Source organism: Eschrichtius robustus, chromosome 8, assembly GCF_028021215.1.
Source record: "Eschrichtius robustus isolate mEscRob2 chromosome 8, mEscRob2.pri, whole genome shotgun sequence".
Classification (NCBI taxonomy): Eukaryota; Metazoa; Chordata; class Mammalia; order Artiodactyla; family Eschrichtiidae; genus Eschrichtius; species Eschrichtius robustus.
The window spans coordinates 53214545-53238299 of NC_090831.1; the positions used below are offsets into that span (position 1 = coordinate 53214545).

A 23755-nucleotide genomic window follows, 5' to 3' on the forward strand; every position below is an offset into this window, starting at 1 on the left:
CCAGCCATAAAAGATACAGACAACAAAGACATCAAATTCTTAGTTTCGAAGTTAAAAAAAAAAAAAAAAAAAGCCAAAGTCTAGGAGCGAAATAGTTGGAAAGGAAGGCTTACTGAGAGAGAATTTTCTGCACTGCCCTTCTCCTTTCCCCAAGGATATAATCTGTGTCTGGGAGGAAAGAAGAGAGTTTTGGGAAAGAAGAAAGTAAGATGTGATTGTACGGCCATGCTGGGCCCTGTCTGGGGAGGAAGGAGGACAGACCCTCATCCCAGTGAGTTTGGGGATACAGGACCAGAAGGAAGCATTGCTCCCCTTTCTATCTGGAGCGCTGGGGAGCGCTGGGGATGAGGCTTGCCACACAATGGCCTGGAGAAAGCAGAGTGGAAATGGCTGGATGGTGTATCAGAAGAGGAGAAGCCCTAATAACAGCCTAGTGTGTTGGACATTATGGAGAGAGAGGGAAGAAACACGTGCAAAGAGCACTCTTCCACGTGGTCCTGACCAACGAACACAGGTTGGACCATGTAACGGAAGGCCACCAGTCCCTCGGGTCACCAACATGAGGCAGGGGGGCAGGGGAGGTGCACAGACCACCCCCCTCTGCCCAGTGCCGTAATGCTGCATAACCCTTCTGCGAAAACAGACACCAATCCAGGGAGAAGGGGGAGAGGGAGAAACCCTGGATTAACTGAGTTGACGCCTGAAGTTACCAAAATGATTAACTTTACTTGGAAATGACCAGATGAAGGTTTCTGCTATTAGACTGAATGCAATCCGAACTATCTTGCCCACTACAGGAATATTACTGTTGTTATTTTGTTGAGAACTTTCACTGTTAAGGACTTCACAAACACTGTAAGGCCTCAGGACAAACCTATAATCACCACTTTACAGAAGAAATGGAGGTTTAGAGAGGCTGGTAAATTGCCAGAGGCTACAGTTCTAAGGTGGCAGAGTTGGAATCTGAATCTTCGTCTAAGAGAATCTTAACCAGAATGAGAACCCAGAGCCTGGGATTGAACCCCACAGTCAGCTCCTTCCTTGCATTTCTAAATGAGGAGTTGGCATTCTAACATCACCGTTAGGCACTGTGCCACCTCTGCACTTCTGAGGTCCTGGGATTCAGAGCCTTTGTTTTCACCTTGGTTTGCCAAGCAAACCAGGCTCCAATTTCTCTGAGCATCATTATGTTACAAAGGTACCACTTTAACTGCCTTTGCTTCACCAATTCAAATCTCCAGCTCAAAGCCTACCTCCCTCCAAATTTCTTAACCAACTGCACCCTCAGCAATCTCTACCTTCTCCCAACTCCTATGGTATTAATAGTTGGTAAGGCAATCTCGCATACAAATAGAGTGTCACATTTATTCTAGTATGATCAAATTCCCCAAAGAGACTTGAAGTACTCAGTAACAAAAGAGTCCAGAGCTTTGGACCTCCTATCATGTCCAGAAAAGTGTTCTGTCTGTTCAGAATATGAATACATGCTTACACCATGTAAAATAAAGAGACCTACTGAGAGTTCTATATTAAAAAATTACATGTGACTAATCATTCATTCATTTAATAAGTGATTATGTTTACAACTGCCTCACACAGACCTAGGAACTTAGTCTTATCATCTCTTTTAATCATCAAGCATCAGCTACCATTATCCCCATTTTACAGATGAGGAAACTGAGGCTTACACAGTTTAAGTTACTTACTTGCCCAAGGACACAAAATTAGCAACTGGAGTAACTCATACTTGACCCTAAGCCTGACACCAAAGCCTATACTTTCTTACCATGCTGAGCTTTATAGAGCACTTAATTCCTTGCAATTTCATCTCAGCCAAATGATTTGCAACTTGTAAAATCTGACTCTTTACAAATGTTTCCTACAGTTTTTGTTTGAAGACTGACATTTTTCCATCATTAAAAGCGTTCCTTCTCCTTTAGCAAAAGATAAATGATAAACTCTTCAAACATTTTTAAAATCAGTGTAACTGGCTTATGGGGTTCTGGGTTTTGTTGTTGCTTTTAGAACACTGGAAGACATTTCTTTAAGTATTTAAACTGACTGGCAGTACTTATATCCAAACGTATGTCCAAGGCTCCCCTAAATCCCATTTTTTAGAGCCTAGTGTCAGCAACAAATTGGTACTTGCCATCTACCTCTACAAGGATTAAATCCTGCTGCAGCTGCTGACTTTCAACACCCCCTGAAAGGAGTTCAGGGTGGAGAGCAGAAAGGAGGCACTCTGTGCTCTGGGAAAAACTGGCAGAACAGGTCTTCAGATAGATATTTTCAGGAGCCAATTTTATGAGCCCAATTCTTGTATCTCCCCATATCTAGAAAAGCACTAAAATCCTTCATGGTGACAACTGCTCCTCGTGACTAGCAGAAACCTGCAAAAAAATATGTGCTTGATTGCAATGTACTCCCCCTTCACCAAAATCACATATATACTGACCTTCCCCTCTTCCTCCTAGGAGCAGTTTCCCCAAGCTATCTGAGATGCTGTCTCCCTGGCTGCAGTCCTCATTTTGCCCCAAATAAAACTTAACATATGGGACTTCCCTGGTGGTGCAGTGGTTAAGAATCTGCCTGCCAATGCAGGGGACAGGGGTTCGAGCCCTGGTCCGGGAAGATCCCACATGCCACGGAGCAACTAAGCCTGTGCACCACAAACTACTGAGCCTGCACTCTAGAGCCCGCGAGCCACAACTACTGAGCCCGCGTGCCACAACTACTGAAGCCTGCGCGCCTAGAGCCCGTGCTCCACAACAAGAGAAGCCACCACAATGAGAAGCCCGTGCACCGCAACGAAGAGTAGCCCCCACTCGACGCAACTAGAGAAAGCCCGCGTGCAGCAACGAAGACCCAACGTAGCCAAAAAAACTTAACTCGCAACTCTCACATTGTGCATTTTTTTAAGTCAACACCAGCTTTCATTTCCAATCACCAGATTAGATCAAATACTCTCTGCTCCCTCTGACTTCATTAACATTTCCAGTTGGGGGAGGAGAAGGTGGGAAGGAAGTAAGCAAGGGAGCCAGAGGAAGCAAAACATCTTTGTTTTAAAAATGTCAAAGAAACTGGCTGCTAACAGCCCAGCAACCAGAGGAGCAATTCTACTAAAAAGCAAGTTATTACACAGATGTTTAATAAATTCCCCCAGTTGAACAATGGTACATTTCTCAAAGTGAAAATGTAGACACTTACCTGAAGGAAAAACGTAATAAAAGAAATAATTCCAAGGATTAGAAACAAGAGTGAAAACAAGTTACTATTCTGTCGTTTGGTTTCAGGATCGTCATCTCTGGTAAAAACCTGTCAAGAAAATATTTAAAGGGTTTTCAGTACCACTGAATAAATCATTCAAAGTCTGACCCATTTTGCATCTAGCAGAGTATTCGGTCGGGGTCAAGGGAGCCTTAGTATGTGGAGGTCAGGCTGGCTTCCCTAAAGGGGGACATATTCTGCCTTCCCTGGGGACCAAGAGTGGGCCTGTCATTCATCAATCTATCCAGCTCTTTGTCTGCTCATATTCCTTCTTGGAGTAACGAGTGCCACAAGGGAGCGCCACACCCACCACAGCAGAATTGGGAACAAATACTCTCTTCTTCCTTTGATGGGAAACTACGCTGTATGGTCATCTGTTGTTTTACAAGTTGGACATTTCGAACTGTCCCAAGGTGTCTGGAGACACATCTGCTGATGTGGTTTTGGTGAACCCAGGAAAGGTGCTCATTCATTCAGCCCAGGCCTCTCCAAAGAAAGGAGGTTCCTTGAGCCAGCCTCTGTAGGATGGCCAGTTAGATAGCCAGTGGGGAACTGCAGCCAGCTGACCTAGAACCACATGTGAAGACCTGGGTTAGAAGAGCTTACAGGATGCCCTGGGCTTGAAGAACAGAGAATAACCACGCCCCAGGGAAAGAAAATCACCCCCCTTCACATTGGGCCAAAATCAGTCTTGTGAGAGCCATATTCCTAAGCCAACCCAGACAACTTTATTCCTTATAAAGGAAAAAAAAAAAAAGCTTTTTGGAAGAAGTTAAATTAATTTTTCTTGATTAGTCATTCCAACAAAAATAAGAGCTAACAATCAGTGAGCGCTTACTCTGTACCAGACGTTATTGTAAACAAACTCACGTATATTATCCTTTACCCTCACAACCACCTCCTGAGGTTTGTTATAATCACCATTTTACATAGAGGGAAACTGAAGCACAGAGAAGTTAATTAACTTGTTCAAGGTAACACAGCCACCAAGTGATGACCCAAGGCTATACCCCCAAGCAATCTAACTCAGAGCCCACAATCCTAAACTCTGTGTTACAAACCTTCAATGAGGCAGAGAGCTTGTTGCCTACCCAATATCTAGGAGCTAATGTGTCTGCCTTGGACCACCTGTTTGCAGGTCTATTGTTACACGAGGAATGAGGAAAACATCAAATTTGTAAGTTTTTGTTATACACAGCCAAACCTCTTCCTAACTAATCCAATTCCTTTTTTTTCCCTGATGATGCCACTGTCTACCCCTGTGCCTGCAAGACCAGTGTTAGAACAGGGACTGGCCCCAGCCAATCTATGGTGGCTACGGAACACCACCATGATCCTTTGCTTCTGAGTGGTTACCTGTGCACTGCAATGGCAAGGCTGAGCATTTGCAACAGAGACCATTTGGCCTGCACAGCCTAAAATATCTACTCTCTTAGCGTTTATAGACAAAGTCTGCTAACCCCTGGCCTAGAACGTATGCTCCACGTAATCAGACACATCCTCTCTTTCCTGGTACTTTTTCAGCACCTAGAACAGTACGTGGCACAAAGCAGACACTGAAGATATTCCTTGAAGGACTACATCAAACATGTGAACGCCAACCTGAAATAAGTTAGCCAGGCATAGGTGGACCGGCACATTTATGTATCTTTCAGTATAATCAAAAGTTAGCGTTTGGTCTATATTTTGTGTAGCGATCCATCTCTTTCTCTACAATGTTTCGAGCAGTTATGGCAACGGTGTCCTCAGCTTAATGTCTGAACATCTGTCATTAACAGAGGGCACTCCTGCCTGGTAACTTTTTTGTTGGAAATGCCAAAATGAAAAGCAGGTGCAACCAGCATCTGTCAGCCTCAATCTTTTGGAAGCCGTCCCATCTGTTTTCATCTTAACACGTGGGACAGACACCTCACAGAGGCCAAGCGCTCAGCCTGCTCACGTCCTGACAAGCACATGAGTCAGAGAGCAGCTCTCTCTTGAGCCGGTGTGATGAACATACGAGGAACTCTCTTCGCACCCTGGTGATAGGACAGTTCCTGAGGTTGACTCAGAGTCCAATGATGGCAGGTAGGGGACAGTCACCTAGTCAGTTTCATGGACTCTTTTTCAGGGATCTTGTTCCCAGGGCCCTAGGATAGAAACCAACTGCCACGACAAAGGAAGCTTTGAACAATTAGTTTTCCTATCACAAACAAGACTTCTATTCCTACATCTACAAGCTGCTTAGTGTCATATGAAGGTGAGCTGCATATTTTTGTGGTTTCTATATAAAGTTACAAATACAAACAGTTCATTCTTTAGTCAGGACTCACAAGTAACTCTCCAAAATGGACATAAACACTTACCCCTATAATCCTTGAAAATATTACTGAAAATGCTGGTTGCAGACCTCCATTTATAATGGCACAAAATATACCAACCACAAAATAAGGCCATTCAGTTATATTCAGCTTCAGAATCCTCCAAAAGGAAACTGGAGGTACATTTTCATCCTGGAGAACACAAAATAATACAACAAACTGGTCAGGAAAAGAACTGATACTTAACTGATTTCATTGATGTACAGTTCTTCTGTACGCACAAAAATTTTTAAATGAATATATCTTATACCTACTTCCTTATCAACTGATGGCTATTTACCTTTAAAAAAAAAAAGTGCTGACAGATTCTGTTATATTGTTCCTTTATTTCTTAAGAAATAAATGATGATTCCATAAACATTTAAGTCTGACCTGACAGAACGTGACAAGTATATTTTGTAAGTAAGGATGAAAGAACAGAAATGTTTGTATTTGAAGACCCACTATAACCTATCTCTTTACATTATAAATTCTAATTCTAAAATTCTTGTCCTATAAATTCCAACTTGAGTCTAAAATGTTGAGATTTGGATTTCTGGAAGAGGCTAAGGGATAGGACAGGAGGATTCTGGATAAGCATTTCTTGTTCCCACTCGTATCCCAGCCTTAGCCCACTGGTGAAGACATAAGTCTGCAGCCTCCTCCATACCAAAGTCTCTTCTTTACTAAGCTTTCTGTTTTGGCTTTGTGGTCCGTGGATACTCTTGCGAGTTGATTTTCTTCTTATTAGACTGGATCCTAGATCTTTGGGGGACATGTCCAAGGCATCAATTTCACTTTTGGATCCACCAGCTGCATTTTCTAATTCAATTTCATTTCCTTTTGTCTAAAATAAACAAGAAACATTCATAAGATGGTTAGGCTCAGTTAACCAACAAAAAACTAGTCACTTAACAGCAAATATCAAGGAAAACGGCAATTTAAGTCTTTATAGGAAAAGGATAAAGTTAAACTGCTATTTTCTGGTATGATTATATTTGAAAATTAAAACCACTAAATGAGTATTCCCATAAAATATGCTGAAACAACATGGCATCCGTTCCATGTTATCTAGTCACATCCTTTTTGTGGGTGTTTCTGGCTCAATCATATTTGCTTTGGACCAGTGTTATCAACAGAAATACGGTGCAAACCATATTGTGAGCTACAATTTTCTTCAGTAGCCATGTTAAAAAAAGTAAGAGAGGTAAAATCAATTTTAATTATATATTTTACCTAACCTAATGTATCCAAGGTATTAGATCAACATGTAATCAGTGTAAAGACTTTTTGAGATATCCTGCTTTTTTTTTTTTTTTCTTTTTTTTTGGTGGACTAAGTCTAAGTCTTTGGACTCTGGTATGCACTTTCAACTTACAAACACTTCAATTCAGATTAACCACCGCTGAAGTGCTCAATAACCACATGTGGCTAGTGGCTACTTGAGTGGACAGCTCACTTTTAAGCCTTTTTTAACTTTACTTTTCTCTAATTATCCTTCTTTATTTTCCCTCCTTTCAAGAGAAAGAAAAAACCTCTAAAACACTGGTCAGATCCTGAATCCCCCCCGCTTCCCACCCAAGTATTTTTTTCCCTCTTTTCAAGATAATCAACGGTAACATTTATTTATAGCACTGAACACAGCAAGATCAGCTTATGCCTAACATACTGTGCTTTAGGAAAATGCCAGAGTTAGACTATACCTGCATTGTGACAAGTTTGAAGTAAATGCCTTTCTCCTTCATGAGTTCATCATGACTGCCCTTCTCCACAGTGACTCCATCATCAAGACCAACAATGACATCAGCATTACGAACCGTGGACAAACGATGCGCGATCACAATGGTGGTCCGGCCTTCTCTGGCCTGAAGAGAGAAAAATTTGGTTTTGGAATACATGAACAATTATATGGAAAAACTCATTAATTCAATTTATATTTACTGACCACCAATGCCTTGGACATTGCAAAACGGTGTAAGCTATGTAAGATAGTCTCTGCCTTCAGTAAATGTACAGTTAGTGGTTTAAAATGATGTTCTATTATAACTATAAACACAAATATTTCATTGCAGCTCTATTTACAATAGCCAGGACATGGAAGCAACCTAAGTGTCCATCATCAAAGGAATGGATAAAGAAGATGTGGCACATATATACAATGGAATATTATTCAGCCATAAAAAGAAATGAAATGGAGGTATTTGTAATGAGGTGGATGGAGTTAGAGTCTGTCATACAGAGTGAAGTAAGTCAGAAAGAGAAAAACAAATACAGTATGCTAACACATATATATGGAATCTAAGGAAAAAAAAAAAAAAAGGTCATGAAGAACCTAGTGGCAAGACGGGAATAAAGACATAGACCTACTAGAGAGTGGACTTGAGGATATGGGGAGGGGGAGGGGTGAGATGTGACAGGGTGAGAGAGTGTCATGGGCATATATACACTACCAAACGTAAAATAGATAGCTAGTGGGAAGCGGCCTCATAGCACAGGGAGATCAGCTCGGTGCTTTGTGACCACCTAGAGGGGTGGGATAGGGAGGGTGGGAGGGAGGGAGAGGCAAGAGGGAAGAGATATGGGAAGATATGTATATGTATAACTGATTCACTTTGTTATAAAGCAGAAACGAACACACCATTGTAAAGCAATTATACTTCAATAAAGATGTTTTAAAAAATAAATAAATAAATAAAAGCCCTATCTATGGTCAAAAAAAAAAAAACACAAATATGATAGTCTCATATTAATATTATGTAAGCCTCTAAGTATTTTACTCAACCTCTCGTAGCCTGTTTATAGTAATAATCAGGGGCTTATACAAAGTAAAACACCCTACAGCCCAAGAACTGGTCAATCAGAGCAGGTACAAGCCAGTTGCTATACTGGTGCATACGAGCTAGCATCAGTCCTGGGAATCACCATGTCCTATCTCACAGGACATTTGGATGATCAAGACACAAAATAAATGTGAAGCAACAAAGTGCAGACTTCAGCGTTACATTGATCTGAACTCAAATCTTAGTTCTGCCATTTATGAATTCCAGGATTTTATACAAATCTTTTAACCTGTGTGAGGCTCAACTTATTCATCTATAAAATGGGGATAATAATATAGTGCTAATTTTTAGAGTAGTTGTGATAACTAAACACAATAATGCACAGGAAGCACTGTGATGTACACAGTAAGTGCTTAATAAATGATGCTTATTCCTAGGGAGAAGCATTATGGAAAAACTGAAGAGCTATGTAAATGTTTTAAATGCCCAATCTCATTTTTATTTTCACTTGGAACAGAGCCAGAGAACTAGAACTCGCCTGAGATTTCTTTAACCTTTGTAACTTTCCCAGTGCTTATAATGTTTGTTACTCTACATTTCTCTCCGGAAACTAGCAATAAAATTCTCAAAACAAACTAACAAAAAAAAGTTATCAGGATCAGTATGAAAAAGAGATGTGAAAAACTCTGAGAAGAAAAAAAAATACATGTCAGAAAAATACTCTCTAGGTGGTAGCAACTAGAAAGTAGAGAAGACAATGTATCAGCTCCATGGATGTTTTCAAAAGTTGGGGATGTGGTATTCCCCCCCCAAAATGTGCATGCTAAAGAAAAGGTATTTTTAAATGCAACCTTTCTAAATTCATTTTATTTATAATTTAATACATAGTGCCATGGTAGAATTATAAGAAAATACAGATGTGAAACTGTAGATAAGCAAAGTGAAGGGGGAAAACGCAGCCACAATCCCATCTCTTTCTATTTTGGTTCACAGAAGTTTTAGTGACCTGCTTTTTCTTCTCTCAACAATCTATTACTCACTCTGACAGGATGTTTAGAGAAACAGTGTTGTTTTGTTATTACAGAGAGGAGGAACTGGAGCAAATATGAGTTCATCTTTGAATTCTACTGGGACACTTCAACTCGGAGCACTTATGGGTTTAAAAGGTTTCCCCGTTCCTTGTCCTCACAGAGCTGGCCTGGTTACCATCATACACCAGAGACCAAGCACACAGTGCCTGGCACACCATGAGCACTCAAGTCCAAACTGGTGAATGAGTCACACAGACTCGAGAACTGCTGGAAGGTCAAACTCTGTTGATGGTCAAGGACATTTCATGGCTCAGGTAAGTTTCCAACACTCGCAGCTCTCTGGCACTTTCCTGAAGATAAGAGGTTTCCCACAGAGTCTTCAATAGGCATTTAACATCTTGGAAACTGTAAACCTTCCCCTCGTTGACAACAGCAAAACCTCACAAAACCTAAATAACAGGGTCATCGCTAAGGCTAATAAGTTTTCAAGATCACAACGAAGACCAATTTTCATCTGAGTCTTTATTTCTCATTGTTCAATTTTAGAAATTCGCAAGTAGGGACTTCCCTGATGGCGCAGTGGTTTAGAATCCACCTGCCAACACAGGGGACACGGGTTCGAGCCCTGGTCCGGGAAGAAACCACATGCCGCAGAGTAACTAAGCCTGTGTGCCACAACTACTGAGCCCGTGTGCCACAACTACTGAAACCCGCGCACCTAGAGCCCGTGCTCTGCATCAGGAGAAGCCACCGCAATTAGAAGCCCACGCACCACAACAAAGAGTAGCCCCCGCTCGCCGCAACTAGAGAAAGCCCGTGCGCAGAAATGAAGACCCAATGCAACCAAAAATAAAGAAAAAAAAAATTTGCAAGTATCTTTCAATGAAAGCTTATTCATCTCTACCTAAAAAAATACCAGAGAAATAAAGAGAAGTTAAACAAACAGACCCAAAGAGGCCTGATGGTTTTAATAGCTTAAAGAATCACTTTAGAAGAGATTTTTAAAAAAATATTAAGAAGAATTAACAACAGAATGTTCTTGTGCTTATAAATCAGCTAGGTTTGAAATGAGGTTCACCCACCTTATCCAGGGCCACCTGAACCACCGCTTCACTCTCAGTGTCCAGCGCTGAGGTGGCCTCATCCAGCAGCAGGATCTTGGGGTTGCGAACCAGGGCCCGAGCGATGGCGATTCTCTGCTTCTGTCCACCACTCAGCTGGGCCCCTCTCTCTCCAACCAGGGTGTCAAATTTCTACAACACAGAAACCACAGGAGGATTAAGCAACAGAATAAGCTATCTCAGCTCAGATTTTAAGACGGCAATCTTCCCTGGTGGTGCAGTGGTTAAGAATCCGCAGGCCAATGCAGGAGACCCAGGTTTGAGCCCTGGTCTGGGAAGATCCCACATGCCACGGAGCAACTAAGCTTGTGCGCCACAACTACTGAGCCTGCGCTCTAGAGCCCACGAGCCACAACTACTGAGCCCGCGTGCCACAACTACTGCAGCCCACGTGCCAAGAGCCTGTGTTCCACAACAAAGAAAAGCCACTGCAATGAGAAGCCCACACACTGCAACAAAGAGTAGCCCCCACTCGCCGCAACTAGAGAAAGCCCACGCACAGCAACAAAGACCCAAAGCAGCCAAAAAATAAATAAATAAATAAATTTGTTTTAAAAAAAAAAAAGATGGCAAGCAATCCCATAAACAACCCAAGCTTCACAGGCAGTATGGTCCAGTTCCTTAAACTTAGTAATAACCAACCCTAATTAAAAAAAAATATGTACATCTACTACTAGTTGATGCTGCTAGAGCTTTAAAATCTGAAGTCATCTTGACTTCCCTTCTTAGGAGGTTCCTCCCATTTAGGGTCATTTCCTAACTTCCTATGCATCAGGCCAGCATTTTATAACCCTCTAGCACGACAAAGATCGAGAAGGACTTACATTAGGCAGTTTCATGATGAAGTCATAGGCGCTGGCTTCCTTCACAGCTTTCTCAATCTCATCCATGGTTACGTTTTCACGGCCATAGCGAATGTTCTCAGCTATCGTGGTAGCAAACAACACAGGTTCCTGACTCACCACACCGATAATTTCCCGCAGATACCTTACGTTGATGGTCCTGATGTCCTGTCCGTCAATACTGATCTGAAATAAAAAGTAGGTGTGATATTCACACACTGCAGACTTGTGACGTATGATCTGCAAAGGTAACTCAGTGCCGCAGCACCTAGTTCAGCAAGAGTCATCTCACCACGCCCTCCGTGGGGTCATAGAGCCTCTGTATCAGCTGGACCGTCGTGCTTTTCCCACAGCCGCTGTTTCCAACCAGGGCCACCGTCTGCCCGCTCTCTATCTTCAAGTTGAGGCCCTTCAAGATCTATCATGATGAATGAGAAATAAACTTAGAAGCAATACACAGATTTTGGGACTATGAACTGACAGTTCAATTCAAAACTAGGTTTAAATACACTTTTTTTTTTAAACAATCTCTAAAGGAAAGTATTAGAAACTCTTCATCCAATACATTGTTGAATCACTGATTAATCATTTATCACTGTACCTTAACTTCGTTTCGAGATGGGTAATTGAAGTGAACATTTTTGAATTCCAGATTTCCCTTAATATTATTGGGTTTGTGCCCACTCTCCGAATAGCTGTCGATGCTGGGTTTCTGAACAGAATAAAATTTCAGAAGATGACGAGGTTACAATAACTACTTTTAGTGACATCTGTGGAGAGCTGAATAAAGTGATAAAGGAAATCGACTTTTTTAGACAGATAGATAAATGGTCAGCCCAGACTTACGTTATCAATGATCTTGAAGATTTCATAAGCTGCTCCTCTTGCATTTGCAAATGCCTCAATGCTTGGAGACGCCTGTCCAACACTAAAAGCCCCAATTAATACAGAAAAGAAGACCTGAGGAATGTGAAGGAAAAACATCAAGTTACTTAGTGTTTAGTACATTTTTTTTCATACTTCTTCTAACATCGCTAATTAAATTTTTAAATGGCAAAGGCAACATATGAATACTGGCTGTTAAAAATATTTTTTAAGTTGAAGTACTTTTCAGTTTAGAATGCTGAATTAGTCTTACCGGCTCAGTGAAACAATAAATTCTATATGACTAAAATATTTTTACATGTCTTCAGTGGCCAAGAATTTTGGTTTAGGTCATCAGTAGGGTACAGTGGAAACAAATCCTATTATGAGAGTCAGAAGCCCAAAGCCTGAATCCTGGATTGAGCACTGACTGGCTTTATGTCTTCAGGCGATTCTCCTAGATCTTTGGGCTTCAATTTCTTTATTTGCAAAAACAGGCAAGATTCTATCTGTTTTCCCTACCGGGCAACCTTAGTATTCTTGTATCAAGTGAAACGGTACATATGAAAATACTTTGTAAACTATAAAGCACACATTCTTTATCAGATGGAGTCTTTCTGCCCTCCACCAGATTGTATTCTCTTTGAGGTCTGATGAACCGTTTGTTTTTGTTTGTTTTTTTTTCATTTTGCCCAAATCAGTTTCTTATTGGTAGACTTGACACTGTTTTTCTTCAGGGGTTAAAGGGAACTAATGTCACTATGCATTTCTTTCTAAATCACACAGTAGTTATATTACCCAACAACGTATATAGAAGGAATTTTGCTAAGTGATTCTATATTCATGTTCTCGGTTAGTCCTTTACAACAACACTAAAAATTATGGCACCTTATTCCTGTCATTTCCATTTTGCAGAAGAGGTAATAGAGTCTTGAAAAGTCTACGAGGCTGAACCAAATCATACAGCTAATAAGTGGCACAGCCGGAATTTGAACCAAGATGGCCTGATATCAAATCCCAGGCTCTTGCTCGCTATTCTTTGCATTATTTAATAATTCTTCGAGAATATATTCTCCAACAGTCAAACCAACACTACTAAATTTCATTGGCATTTTAATAGTGAGTCATCTCTTACTATAACATCACTTACAGTGAGTACTTGTCCAATAGAATATTCTTCTGAGAGGACTAAGGAGGTCCCATACCAGAATGCCAGAGCATATGATGCATAGATCAACAGGAAAGCAGCACCCATAGAAATGGTGGCTGTAATAGCTTTCTTTATTCCAATTCTTTTAGCTTCTTCCAAATTTTTGTTGTACCTGGGAGAAGTAACAAAAATTAGCACACATACCTATAAATCTTATGAAACGGGTCAATACAGCATGATGGTTATTGAGTACACAGGATGTGCCACGGCCTGGGGGAGGTGTTTCACATGTCTTTTCTCCTTTTGTCCACACACTGATCCTATGATGTTAGTATTATGTTAATCCCTTCTTGTAGAAGACAAAACTGAGGCCTTATGGAAATTAAGTAATTTGTCGAGGGATGTTCTAAAAAGCACCTTCTCTGACTTTAGCAATAGTGAAATAAATGAAGTAATACTTAACGAACTTCCAGAACTTGCATCGTTTCATACGTAAAACAAAACAGAAGCTATGAAAACACTTGTGTTTTCCCTTTAAAATCTGCATGTGTTTTAAATGTACTACTAAAATGAAGATATAATGCTAGAAAGTGCTCAGTACAGGTGAGTCCTTTAAACCTCTGAACATCAAGTCTGCTGCCCGCCCTGCTTCCCCCTGAGCCTGCTGGAAGAACCAAATGAGAAAATACATGTGTGAGAGCATTTTAAGAGCTCTGAACTGCCATCTAAGACTTTTTACATGTAAATAAACTTGTCTAGTTTATCTCACTTCCACAGATGTTTATTTTAAAAATCACTGACCTGAAAACATTATTTGGCTTAAAAGTATATAATAATCCATCACTATATATCAGGGTCCCCCTCCTCAGCCTTTCTATACATTGCCTACTACCCTTCCCCTCTGTCAATGCTTCCGACGTTGGTCCTGTCATGGCTACTCACTGCTGGAGGGAGGGGCTCTCCCTGGTGGCTTGGGCCACCCAAGGCCTTCTGGCTGCCTCAAGGACGGAGCAAATCAAGATCTCAGTACTATAACCCTGTAATCTGTTCACAGCACAAAAATCTGCACTACATTAGCCAAACTTGGAGAACACCTGTTAATAATTCTTACAGCAAATACAGAGAATTACACAAAAGAAGGCAAAAGCAAGGAAGCAAACAAAAACCAAAGCAATGTTAGAGACCACTGACAGATATTTCTCTCTCTTTCTAATAACTTAACACTTACTCCCAAATGGCAATTCAAGTACTTTTTAAACCCTGGGAAACTGGTTAATTTCTGATATTCAAGGTAAGTAAAGGAGATGGCCTCTGTAACTTTACCTTCATTTGAAAGGAACATGGCAGACTGTTTTGCTTAAGAAGAGAGATGTGGAGATAAGCAAATGGGGCCCTAATTTAAAGAAAAAGAAGGATCTTTGCAAATATAGAATCATGGTAAAATTATTAGAGAAATAGGATAGATTATAATTGAGCCTTAAATCTGTCTTTATCCTCTTCACCACAACTCCTTGCAGAAAGAGGAGCTCACAATTGTTGAAATGAAAGAATTTATTTCCATACAGAATGTATATTTTGAGGTCTTTGATCCATGAACACATGACTATGTAAATATTATGCAGTATTATATTTATTTTTTGGAGCATTTGTGCCTTGCTCAGATATGAGCATGCATTCTTTCTTGCCTTCATGACTTTTAAAAACTACTTCACCAATAACCAGTTACCAAAGCATGGCCAAATGAAATTTACATGACTACTGCCTAAAGAGCAAATATAAACAGAACTTCATAGTGATAAAATGGTAATATATTATTAGAGTTTCTCCCTCCAAAAATGTAAATCCCAAACTTGCCAGTTATAATCTTTGACCAAAAAATTATTTTTGAGAAATGTATTTCAATGGTTGATATATATCCCTCCCACTTTATGAGGTGATTTGATGTGAAAGTATTACTAGGCATAAATTATACATGATGACATTTAAATAACTTTAACGCTATGAGTCACACCCTGTTATTTCCTTTATTTCAGTTCTTGCTTACCAAGACTAATGTAGAAATCATTTCACTGATATGTTGTGTCCCAAGCAGCCAGAGGAAACTTTTGCACAGGCAGAAGAAACAAGGAAGAAAATCATTTAGATGCCAGAAAAGATAAATGAAGAAAAGAAGGGGGTAAGGAAGAAGGAAAAACAAACAATACCACTTTTACATAGGCTTTGATACACATACAAAACCAGATATTAAAATCATTAATTCATTAAAAGCTTTAGTATGAAAATGATAATGTAGGATTTCCTAAAAGGGGCAAAGTTACATAATAAAACAATGGCATTTAGAAAAAAATATTCTTAAATAATATGAAAATATATGTCAGTGATGCAAATAGCCCCTTACAAGAGCAAGGAACAATTTTTGCCAAGCAAAGAGAAATCAGTACTAACAGGTCAACATATGCAAGACACACATGAGAGAAAAATATATTTAAATGAAGGAGAATAAAACTATTGTATACTACTTAATTAAATTCACTCTAAATTCTGAGAGACTTTGAGAGATCCTACTATACCTGCTAATTTGAAGAGAAAATCAGACTAACCTTAATTACTTGTCTATGTGGAAGCAGAGAAGGGAAGAGCAAGAACTAGGAAGAAAAGTGAAGAATTATATTTGGTCTAAGGATAATCTTAACAATTCTACTTCCAAATTAAATTCTCAATCTAGGTATTTATCACCCTTCTCCTGGACTACTTCAACAGTCTTCCGAGCAAATCTTTGACGGCTCTCATATATTCACCAGACCAACTGTAGGCAGAGAAGTGGTTTTAAAACATAATGTAGATAGTCACTCCCTTGTTTAAAACCCTCAACCGCTTCCCTGTGCCCTTAGAGTTACATCCTAACTCCTCACCAGAGTCTGCAAGTCCCCTTGTTCCGGCCCCCACCCACCCTCAACAGCCTTTCTTCATCTCAATCTCCTCTCACTCAACTGAACTCCAGTCACACAAGCCTTAGGATATTTTCTAGAATATACCAAAGTCTTTGCCACCTCAGGAAATCTGGAAGACTCCTCTATCCCTACCCCTACTAGAGCAGGATTTTCCTCATCCCTCAAGTCCCAGCCTCCATGAAACCACCTCAAACATCCATCACGCCTTCCTTGACCACCATAGTTGAAGTAAATTTGCCCTCCTCACCCTCATGGGCACACTCTTTGATTCTTTCATAGCACATTTAAAAAATTCATGATTTAATTCATGCCTCTGATGATTTCTTTCTTATCTTCCTTACTACTTTCCTGCCTCCCTTCCTTCCCTTTTCTTCACCTTACTATTTTGACTGGGGATCACACGAAGGCAAATACCCCCAGAGCCTAGCACAGTGCATGGGGTGTGTTAGATGCTGGATAAATTTGCTGAATGAATTGAACTTTCAAGAAATGGCCAAGCTGGAAAGAACCTTAGGCCATCAGGTTGTAGTCCTGAGTCTACTCTTGATCTTCAGGCAAAACTAACATCCAGTTCTCTAGAGGAGAATGACCTTTCAAAGATACATTCCAGTAACTAATATCTTCTGAAGAAATGATTCTACACCTAAAATAAATCTTTGAATATACCTGCGTAAGCCCATTTGCTTATTCTTATAATAAAAAGTTGTCAAAATCTTCTCTAAAACAACAACAAAATTTGTACCTAATTACTTAAAGCACTCCATTTAAAAAACCTCAATTCCTTTAAAATTTCAGTGAACTAAAATGATCAGATTTATCTAAGTTCTGAATATTGGACTTGACTCCTATAATGTCCTTTCCCTCCTTACCCAGGTTACATCCCATACATCATTATCGTTTTTCATCGCTAATAATAATATCTTCTCAATTTATGCTCTTCAAATTTTGGATGCCATTAATTTAAAAAGTATTATAGGGACTTCCCAGGTGGCGCAGTAGTTAAGAATCCACCTGCCAATGCAGGGGACGTGGGTTTGATCCCTGGTCTGGGGAGATCCCACATGCCGTGAAGCAACTAGGCCCAAGAGCCACAACTACTGAATCCTGCGAGCCACAACTACTGAAGCCTGTGCACCCTAGAGCCCACATGCTACAACTACTGAGTCCACGTTCTGCAACTACTGAAGCCTGCGTGCCTAGAGCCCATGCTCCACAATAAGAAGCTATCATAATGAGAAGCCCGTGCACTGCAACGAAGAGTAACCCCCGCTTGCCACAACTAGAGAAAGCCCGTGCACAGCAATGAAGACCCAATGCAGCCAATAAAATAAAAATTAAAAATTAAAAGTATTATAATTTTGTTATTTTATGTAACATTAAGAAAGGAGTATAGGAGGTGGAGTCAAGATGGCGTACTAAGAGGACGCAGAATTCGCATCTCCTCACAAAAAGGGCACCTACCAGGCACCCCTGGGGGACCATGGACACCTAACGGGATGGGAGGAACCCCCCGTGACCGGGTAGGATGTGGGGCGTGGGGGGAGTGAGGGGGGAGGAGAAGTGGAGACAGGAAAGGACCAGCACCCCTGAGGGGCAGCTGGGGGAGGGAAAGGGATCCAACACCCAAAGGGGGAAATTGGGGGACCATTGAGAGGGCAGAGGATCAAAAGGGAGCGTGGCCAGGTTTCCCCTGCCCACCTGGACCCCCAGGAACCTGTTGAGTTCCCGAGCCTGATCCTCTGCACGCCTAGGCCCCCTCCAGCTGCGCAGGTCCTGAGGTAGTGGGAAGGAGGAAAGGGGGAGCAAAACTAAAGGCCGGACCTCTGGGACCAGCACCCCTGAGGGGCGGCTGGGGGAAGGGAGGAGTTGCTACACCCATCGGGACCCACCCACCGTTAGAGGTCCAGCAGCGATGGGGGAGAACCGGGGGGAGATGGTGGGGGAGGGCCATGAAGGAACGGAAGGTAACGGGGCCAGTGCTTTCCCTGTCCACTTAGGCACCGGGAAGCCTGTTGAGCTCCTGGGCCTAATACTCTGCCCTCGGAGCCTCCCTGCTGCCGCGCAGAGCCCAGGCCCCACCCCTACACCCCCACCCAGGGCCCCACCTCTATACTCGGAGACCCCCTCCAATGAGCTCGGCCTAAACCCCACCCACACACCCTCACCAGGGCCTTACCTCCAAACTCCGGACCTCCACACTCCAGAAGCCCTCCTTGGGTGATGCTTCTCCCGTTCCACCAGGTCCTAAGCAGAGGCCCCGCCCGAAGCATGAACACAGCCCCGCCTAGGCCCTATCAAATGCTCAAACGTCACCCCCCCCACCCGCCTAGGTCCCGCCCCACCCTAAACCCCACCCCTGCCTAAGTTCTACCCTGCCTAAACTCTGCCACCAGAGCCAAGGCTTTTTTTTTTCTTTCTTTTTTCTTACTGTGCCATGAGCTTGCAGAATCTTGGTTCCCGGGCCGGAGATTGGGCCCGAGCTCCTGTGATGGGAGCTCCGACTCCAAAGCGCTGGACTAACAGAGAACCTCAGAACCCAGGGAGTATCAGTCAGAGTGAGGCCTCCCGGAGGTCCTCATCTCAGCACCAAGACCCAGCTCTATCCAACTGCCTGCAAACGCCAGTGCTGGACGACTCAGGCCAAACACCCAGTAAGACAGGAATACAGCACCACCCATCAAAAAAAAAAAAAATTAAATGACAAAAAAATATGTTACAGACAAAGGAGCAAGGTAAAAACCTACAAGACCAAATAAATGAAGACAAAATAGGCAATCTACCTGAAAAAGAATTCAGAGTTATGATAGTAAAGATGATCCAAAATCTTGGAAACAGAATGGAGAAAATATAAGAAACATTTAACAAGGATCTAGAAGAACTAAAGAGCAAACAAACAGTGATGAACAACACAATTACTGAAATTAAAAATACTCTGAAGTAATCAATAACAGAATAACTGAGGCAGAAGAATGGATAAGTGAGCTGGAAGATAAAATGGTGGAAATAACTGTCAGGGAGCAGAATAAAGAAAAAAGAATGAAAAGAATTGAGGACAGTCTCAGAGACCTCTGGGACAACATTAAACATACCAACATTCAAATTATTGGGGTCCCAGAAGAAGAAGAGAAAAAGAAAGGGACTGAGAAAATATTTGAAGAAATTATAGTCAAAAACTTCCCTAACATAGGAAAGAAAATAGTCAATCAAGTCCAGGAAGCGCAGAGAGTCCCATACAGGATAAACCCAAAGTGAAACATGCCGAGACCCATATTAATCAAACTATCAAAAATTAACTACAAAGAAAAGCAACAAATAACATACAAGGAAATCCCCATAAGGTTAACAGCTCACCTTTCAGCAGAAACTCTGCAAGCCAGAAGAGAGTGGCAGGACATATTTAAAGTGATGAAAGGGAAAAACCTACAACCAATATTACTATACCAGCAAGGATCTCATTCAGATTGACAGAAATCAAAAGCTTTACAGACAAGCAAAAGCTAAGAGAATTCAGCACCACCAAGCCAGCTTTACAACAAATGCTAAAGGAACTTCTCTAGGCAGGAAACACAAGAGAAGGAAAAGACCTACAATAACAAACCCAAAACAGTTAAGAAAATGGTAACAGGAACATACATATCGATAACTACCTTAAATGTAAATGGATTAATGCTCCAACCAAAAAACACATAGACTGGCTGAATGGATACAAAAACAAGACCCATACATATGCTGTCTACAAGAGACCCACTTCAGACCTAGGGACACATACAGACTGAAAGTGAGGGGATGGAAAAAGATATTTCATGTGAATGGCAATCAAAAGAAAGCCAGAGTAGCAATTCTCATATCAGACAAAATAGACTTTAAAACAAAGACTATTATAAGAGACAAAGAAGGACACTACATAATGATCAAGGGATCAATCCAAGAAGAAGATATAACAACTGTAAATATTTATGCACCCAACATAGGAGCACCTCAATACATAGGCAAATGCTAACAGCCATAAAAGGGGAAATCGACAGTAACACAATCATAGTAGGTGACTTCAACACCCCACTTTCACCAATGGACAGATCAACCAAAATGAAAATATATAAGGAAATACAAGCTTTAACTGATACATTAATAAGATGGACTTAACTGATATTTACAGGACATTCCATTCAAAAACAACAGAATATACTTTCTTCCAAGTGCTCATGGAACATTCTCCAGGACAGACCATATCTTGGGTCACAAATCAAGCCTTGGTAAATTAAGAAAATTGAAATCGTATCAAGTATCTTTTCCGACCACAACGCTATGAGACTAGATATCAATTGTGGGAAAAAAACTGTAAAAAATACAAACACGTGAGGCTAAACAGTACGCTACTAAATAACCAAGAGATCACTGAAGAAATGAAAGAGGAAATTAAAAAATACCTAGAAACAAATGACAATGAAAACATGACAACCCAAAATCTATGAGATGCAGCAAAAGCAGTTCCAAGAGGGAAGTTTACAGCAATACAATCCTACCTCAAGAAACAAGAAAAATCTCAAATAAACAACCTAACCTTACACCTAAATCAATTAGAGAAAGAAGAACAAAAAAACCCCCAAAGTTAGCAGAAGGAAAGAAATCATAAAGATCAGAGCAGAAATAAATGAAATAGAAATGAAGGAAACAATAGCAAAGATCAATAAAACTAAAAGCTGGTTCTTTGAGAAGATAAACAAAATTGATAAACCATTAGCCAGACTCATCAAGAAAAAAAGGGAGAAGACTCAAGTCTATAGAATTAGAAATGAAAAAGGAGAAGTAACAACTGACACTGCAGAAATCGAAGGATCCTGAGAGATTACTACAAGCAACTCTATGCCAATAAAATGGACAAACTGGAAGAAATGGACAAATTCTTAGAAAAGCACAACCTTCTGAGACTGAACCAGGAAGAAATAGAAAATATAAACAGACCAATCACAAGCACTGAAATTGAGACTGTGATTAAAAATCTTCCAACAAACAAAAGCCCAAGACCAAATGGCTTCACAGGTGAATTCTATCAAACATTTAGAGAAGAGCTAACACCTATCTTTCTCAAACTCTTCCAAAATATAGCAAACGGAGAAACACTCCCAAACTCATTCTACGAGGCCACCATCACCCTGATACCAAAACCAGACAAACATGTCACAAAAAGAGAAAACTACAGGCCAATATCATTGCTGAACACAGATGCCAAAATCCTCAACAAAATACTAGCAAACAGAATCCAACAGCACATTAAGGATCATACACCATGATCAACTGGGGTTTATCCCAGGAATGCAAGGATTCTTCAATATATGCAAATCAATCAATGTGATACACCATATTAACAAATTGAAGGAGAAAAACCATATGATCATCTCAATAGATGCAGAAAAAGCTTTTGACAAAATTCAACACCCATTTATGATAAAAACTCTCCAGAAAGTAGGCATAGAGGGAACTTACCTCAACATAATAAAGGCCATATACACGACAAACCCACAGCCAACATCATTCTCAATGGTGAAAAACTGAAACCATTTCCTCTAAGATCAGGAACAAGACAAGGTTGCCCACTCTCACCACTATTATTCAACATTGTTTTGGAAGTCCTAGCCACAGCAATCAGAGAAGAAAAAGAAATAAAATGAATACAAATTGGAAAAGAAGAAGTAAAACTATCACTGTTTGCCAATGACATGATACTATACATAGAGAATCCTAAAGATGTTACCAGAAAACTACTAGAGCTAATCAATGAATTTGGTAGAGTAGTAGGATACAAAATTAATGCACAGAAGTCTCTTGCATTCCTATACACTAATGATGAAAAATCTGAAAGAGAAATTAAGGAAACACTCCCATTTACCATTGCAACAAAAAGAAAAAAATACCTAGGAATAAACCTGCCTAAGGAGACAAAAGAACTGTATGCAGAAAACTGTAAGACACTGATGAAAGAAATTAAAGATGATACAAACAGATGGAGAGATATACCATGTTCTTGGATTGGAAGAATCAACATTGTGAAAATGACTATACTACCCAAAGCGATCTACAGATTCAATGCAATCCCTATCAAACTACCAAGGGCATTTTTCACAGAACTAGAACAAAAAATTGCACAACTTACATGGAAACACAAAAGACTGAATAGCCAAAACAATTTGAGAAAGAAAAACGGAGCTGGAGGAATCAGGCTCCCTGATTTCAGACTACACTACAAAGCTACGGTAGTCAAGATAGTCTGGTACTGGCACAAAAACAGAAATATAGATCAATGGAACAGGATAGAAAGCCCAGAGATAAACCCATGCACATACGGTCACCTTATCTTTGATAAAGGAGGCAAGAATATACAATGGAGAAAAGACAGCTTCTTCAATGAGTGGTGCTGGGAAAACTGGACAGCTACATGCAAAAGAATGAAATTAGAACACTCCCTAACACCATACACAAAAATAAACTCAAAATGGATTAAAGACCTAAATATAAGGCCAGACAATATCAAACTCTTAGAGGAAAACATAGGCAGAACCCTCTATGACATAAATCACAGCAAGATCCTTTTTGACCCACCTCCTAGAGAAATGGAAATAAAAACAAAAAGAAACAAATGGGACCTAATGAAACTTAAAAGCTTTTGCACAGCAAAGGAAACCATAAACAAGATGAAAAGACAACCCTCAGAATGGGAGAAAATATTTGCAAACGAAGCAACTGACAAAGGATTAATCTCCAAAATATACAAGCAGCTCATGCAGCTCAATATCACAAAAAAAAAACCCAATCCAAAAATGGGCAGAAGACCTAAATAGACATTTCTCCAAAGAAGATATACAGAGAGCAAACAAACACATGAAAGGATGCTCAATATCACTAATCATTAGAGAAATGCAAATCAAAACTACAATGAGGTATCACCTCACACCAATTAGAATGGGCATCATCAAAAAAATCCACAAACAATAAATGCTGGAGAGGGTGTGGAGAAAAGGGAACCCTCTTGCACTGTTGGTGGGAATGTAAATTGATACAGCCACTATGGAGAACAGTATGGAGGTTCCTTAAAAAACTAAAAATAGAACTACCATAGGACCCAGCAATCCCACTACTGGGCATACACCCTGAGAAAACAATAATTCAAAAAGAGTAATATACCACAATGTTCACTGCAGCTCATTTACAATAGCCAGGACATGGAAGCAACCGAAGTGTCCATCAACAGATGAATGGATAAAGAAGATGTGGCACATATATACAATGGAATATTACTCAGCCATAAAAAGAAATGAAATTGAGTTATTTGTAGTGAGATGGATGGACCTAGAGTCTGTCATACAGAGTGAAGTTAAGTCAGAAAGAGAAGAACATATACTGTAGGCTAACACA

At 40.5% G+C, this 23755-nt stretch overlaps 1 protein-coding gene across 1 annotated transcript in view; it reads right to left on the bottom strand.

Moving 5' to 3' along the window:
• The window catches only part of ABCB1 (ATP binding cassette subfamily B member 1), a 102487-nt gene that overhangs the window by 33141 nt on the left and 45591 nt on the right, over window positions 1–23755 (bottom strand). The window contains exons 9-18 of the mRNA XM_068550487.1: window positions 13395–13566; window positions 12227–12340; window positions 11982–12092; window positions 11673–11798; window positions 11363–11566; window positions 10500–10670; window positions 7310–7471; window positions 6277–6453; window positions 5613–5759; window positions 3208–3315 (exon numbers count right to left, since the gene is read on the bottom strand). Of these exons, the coding sequence (XP_068406588.1) occupies window positions 3208–3315; window positions 5613–5759; window positions 6277–6453; window positions 7310–7471; window positions 10500–10670; window positions 11363–11566; window positions 11673–11798; window positions 11982–12092; window positions 12227–12340; window positions 13395–13566 (1492 nt within the window). The remainder of the gene's footprint in view (window positions 1–3207; window positions 3316–5612; window positions 5760–6276; window positions 6454–7309; window positions 7472–10499; window positions 10671–11362; window positions 11567–11672; window positions 11799–11981; window positions 12093–12226; window positions 12341–13394; window positions 13567–23755) is intronic.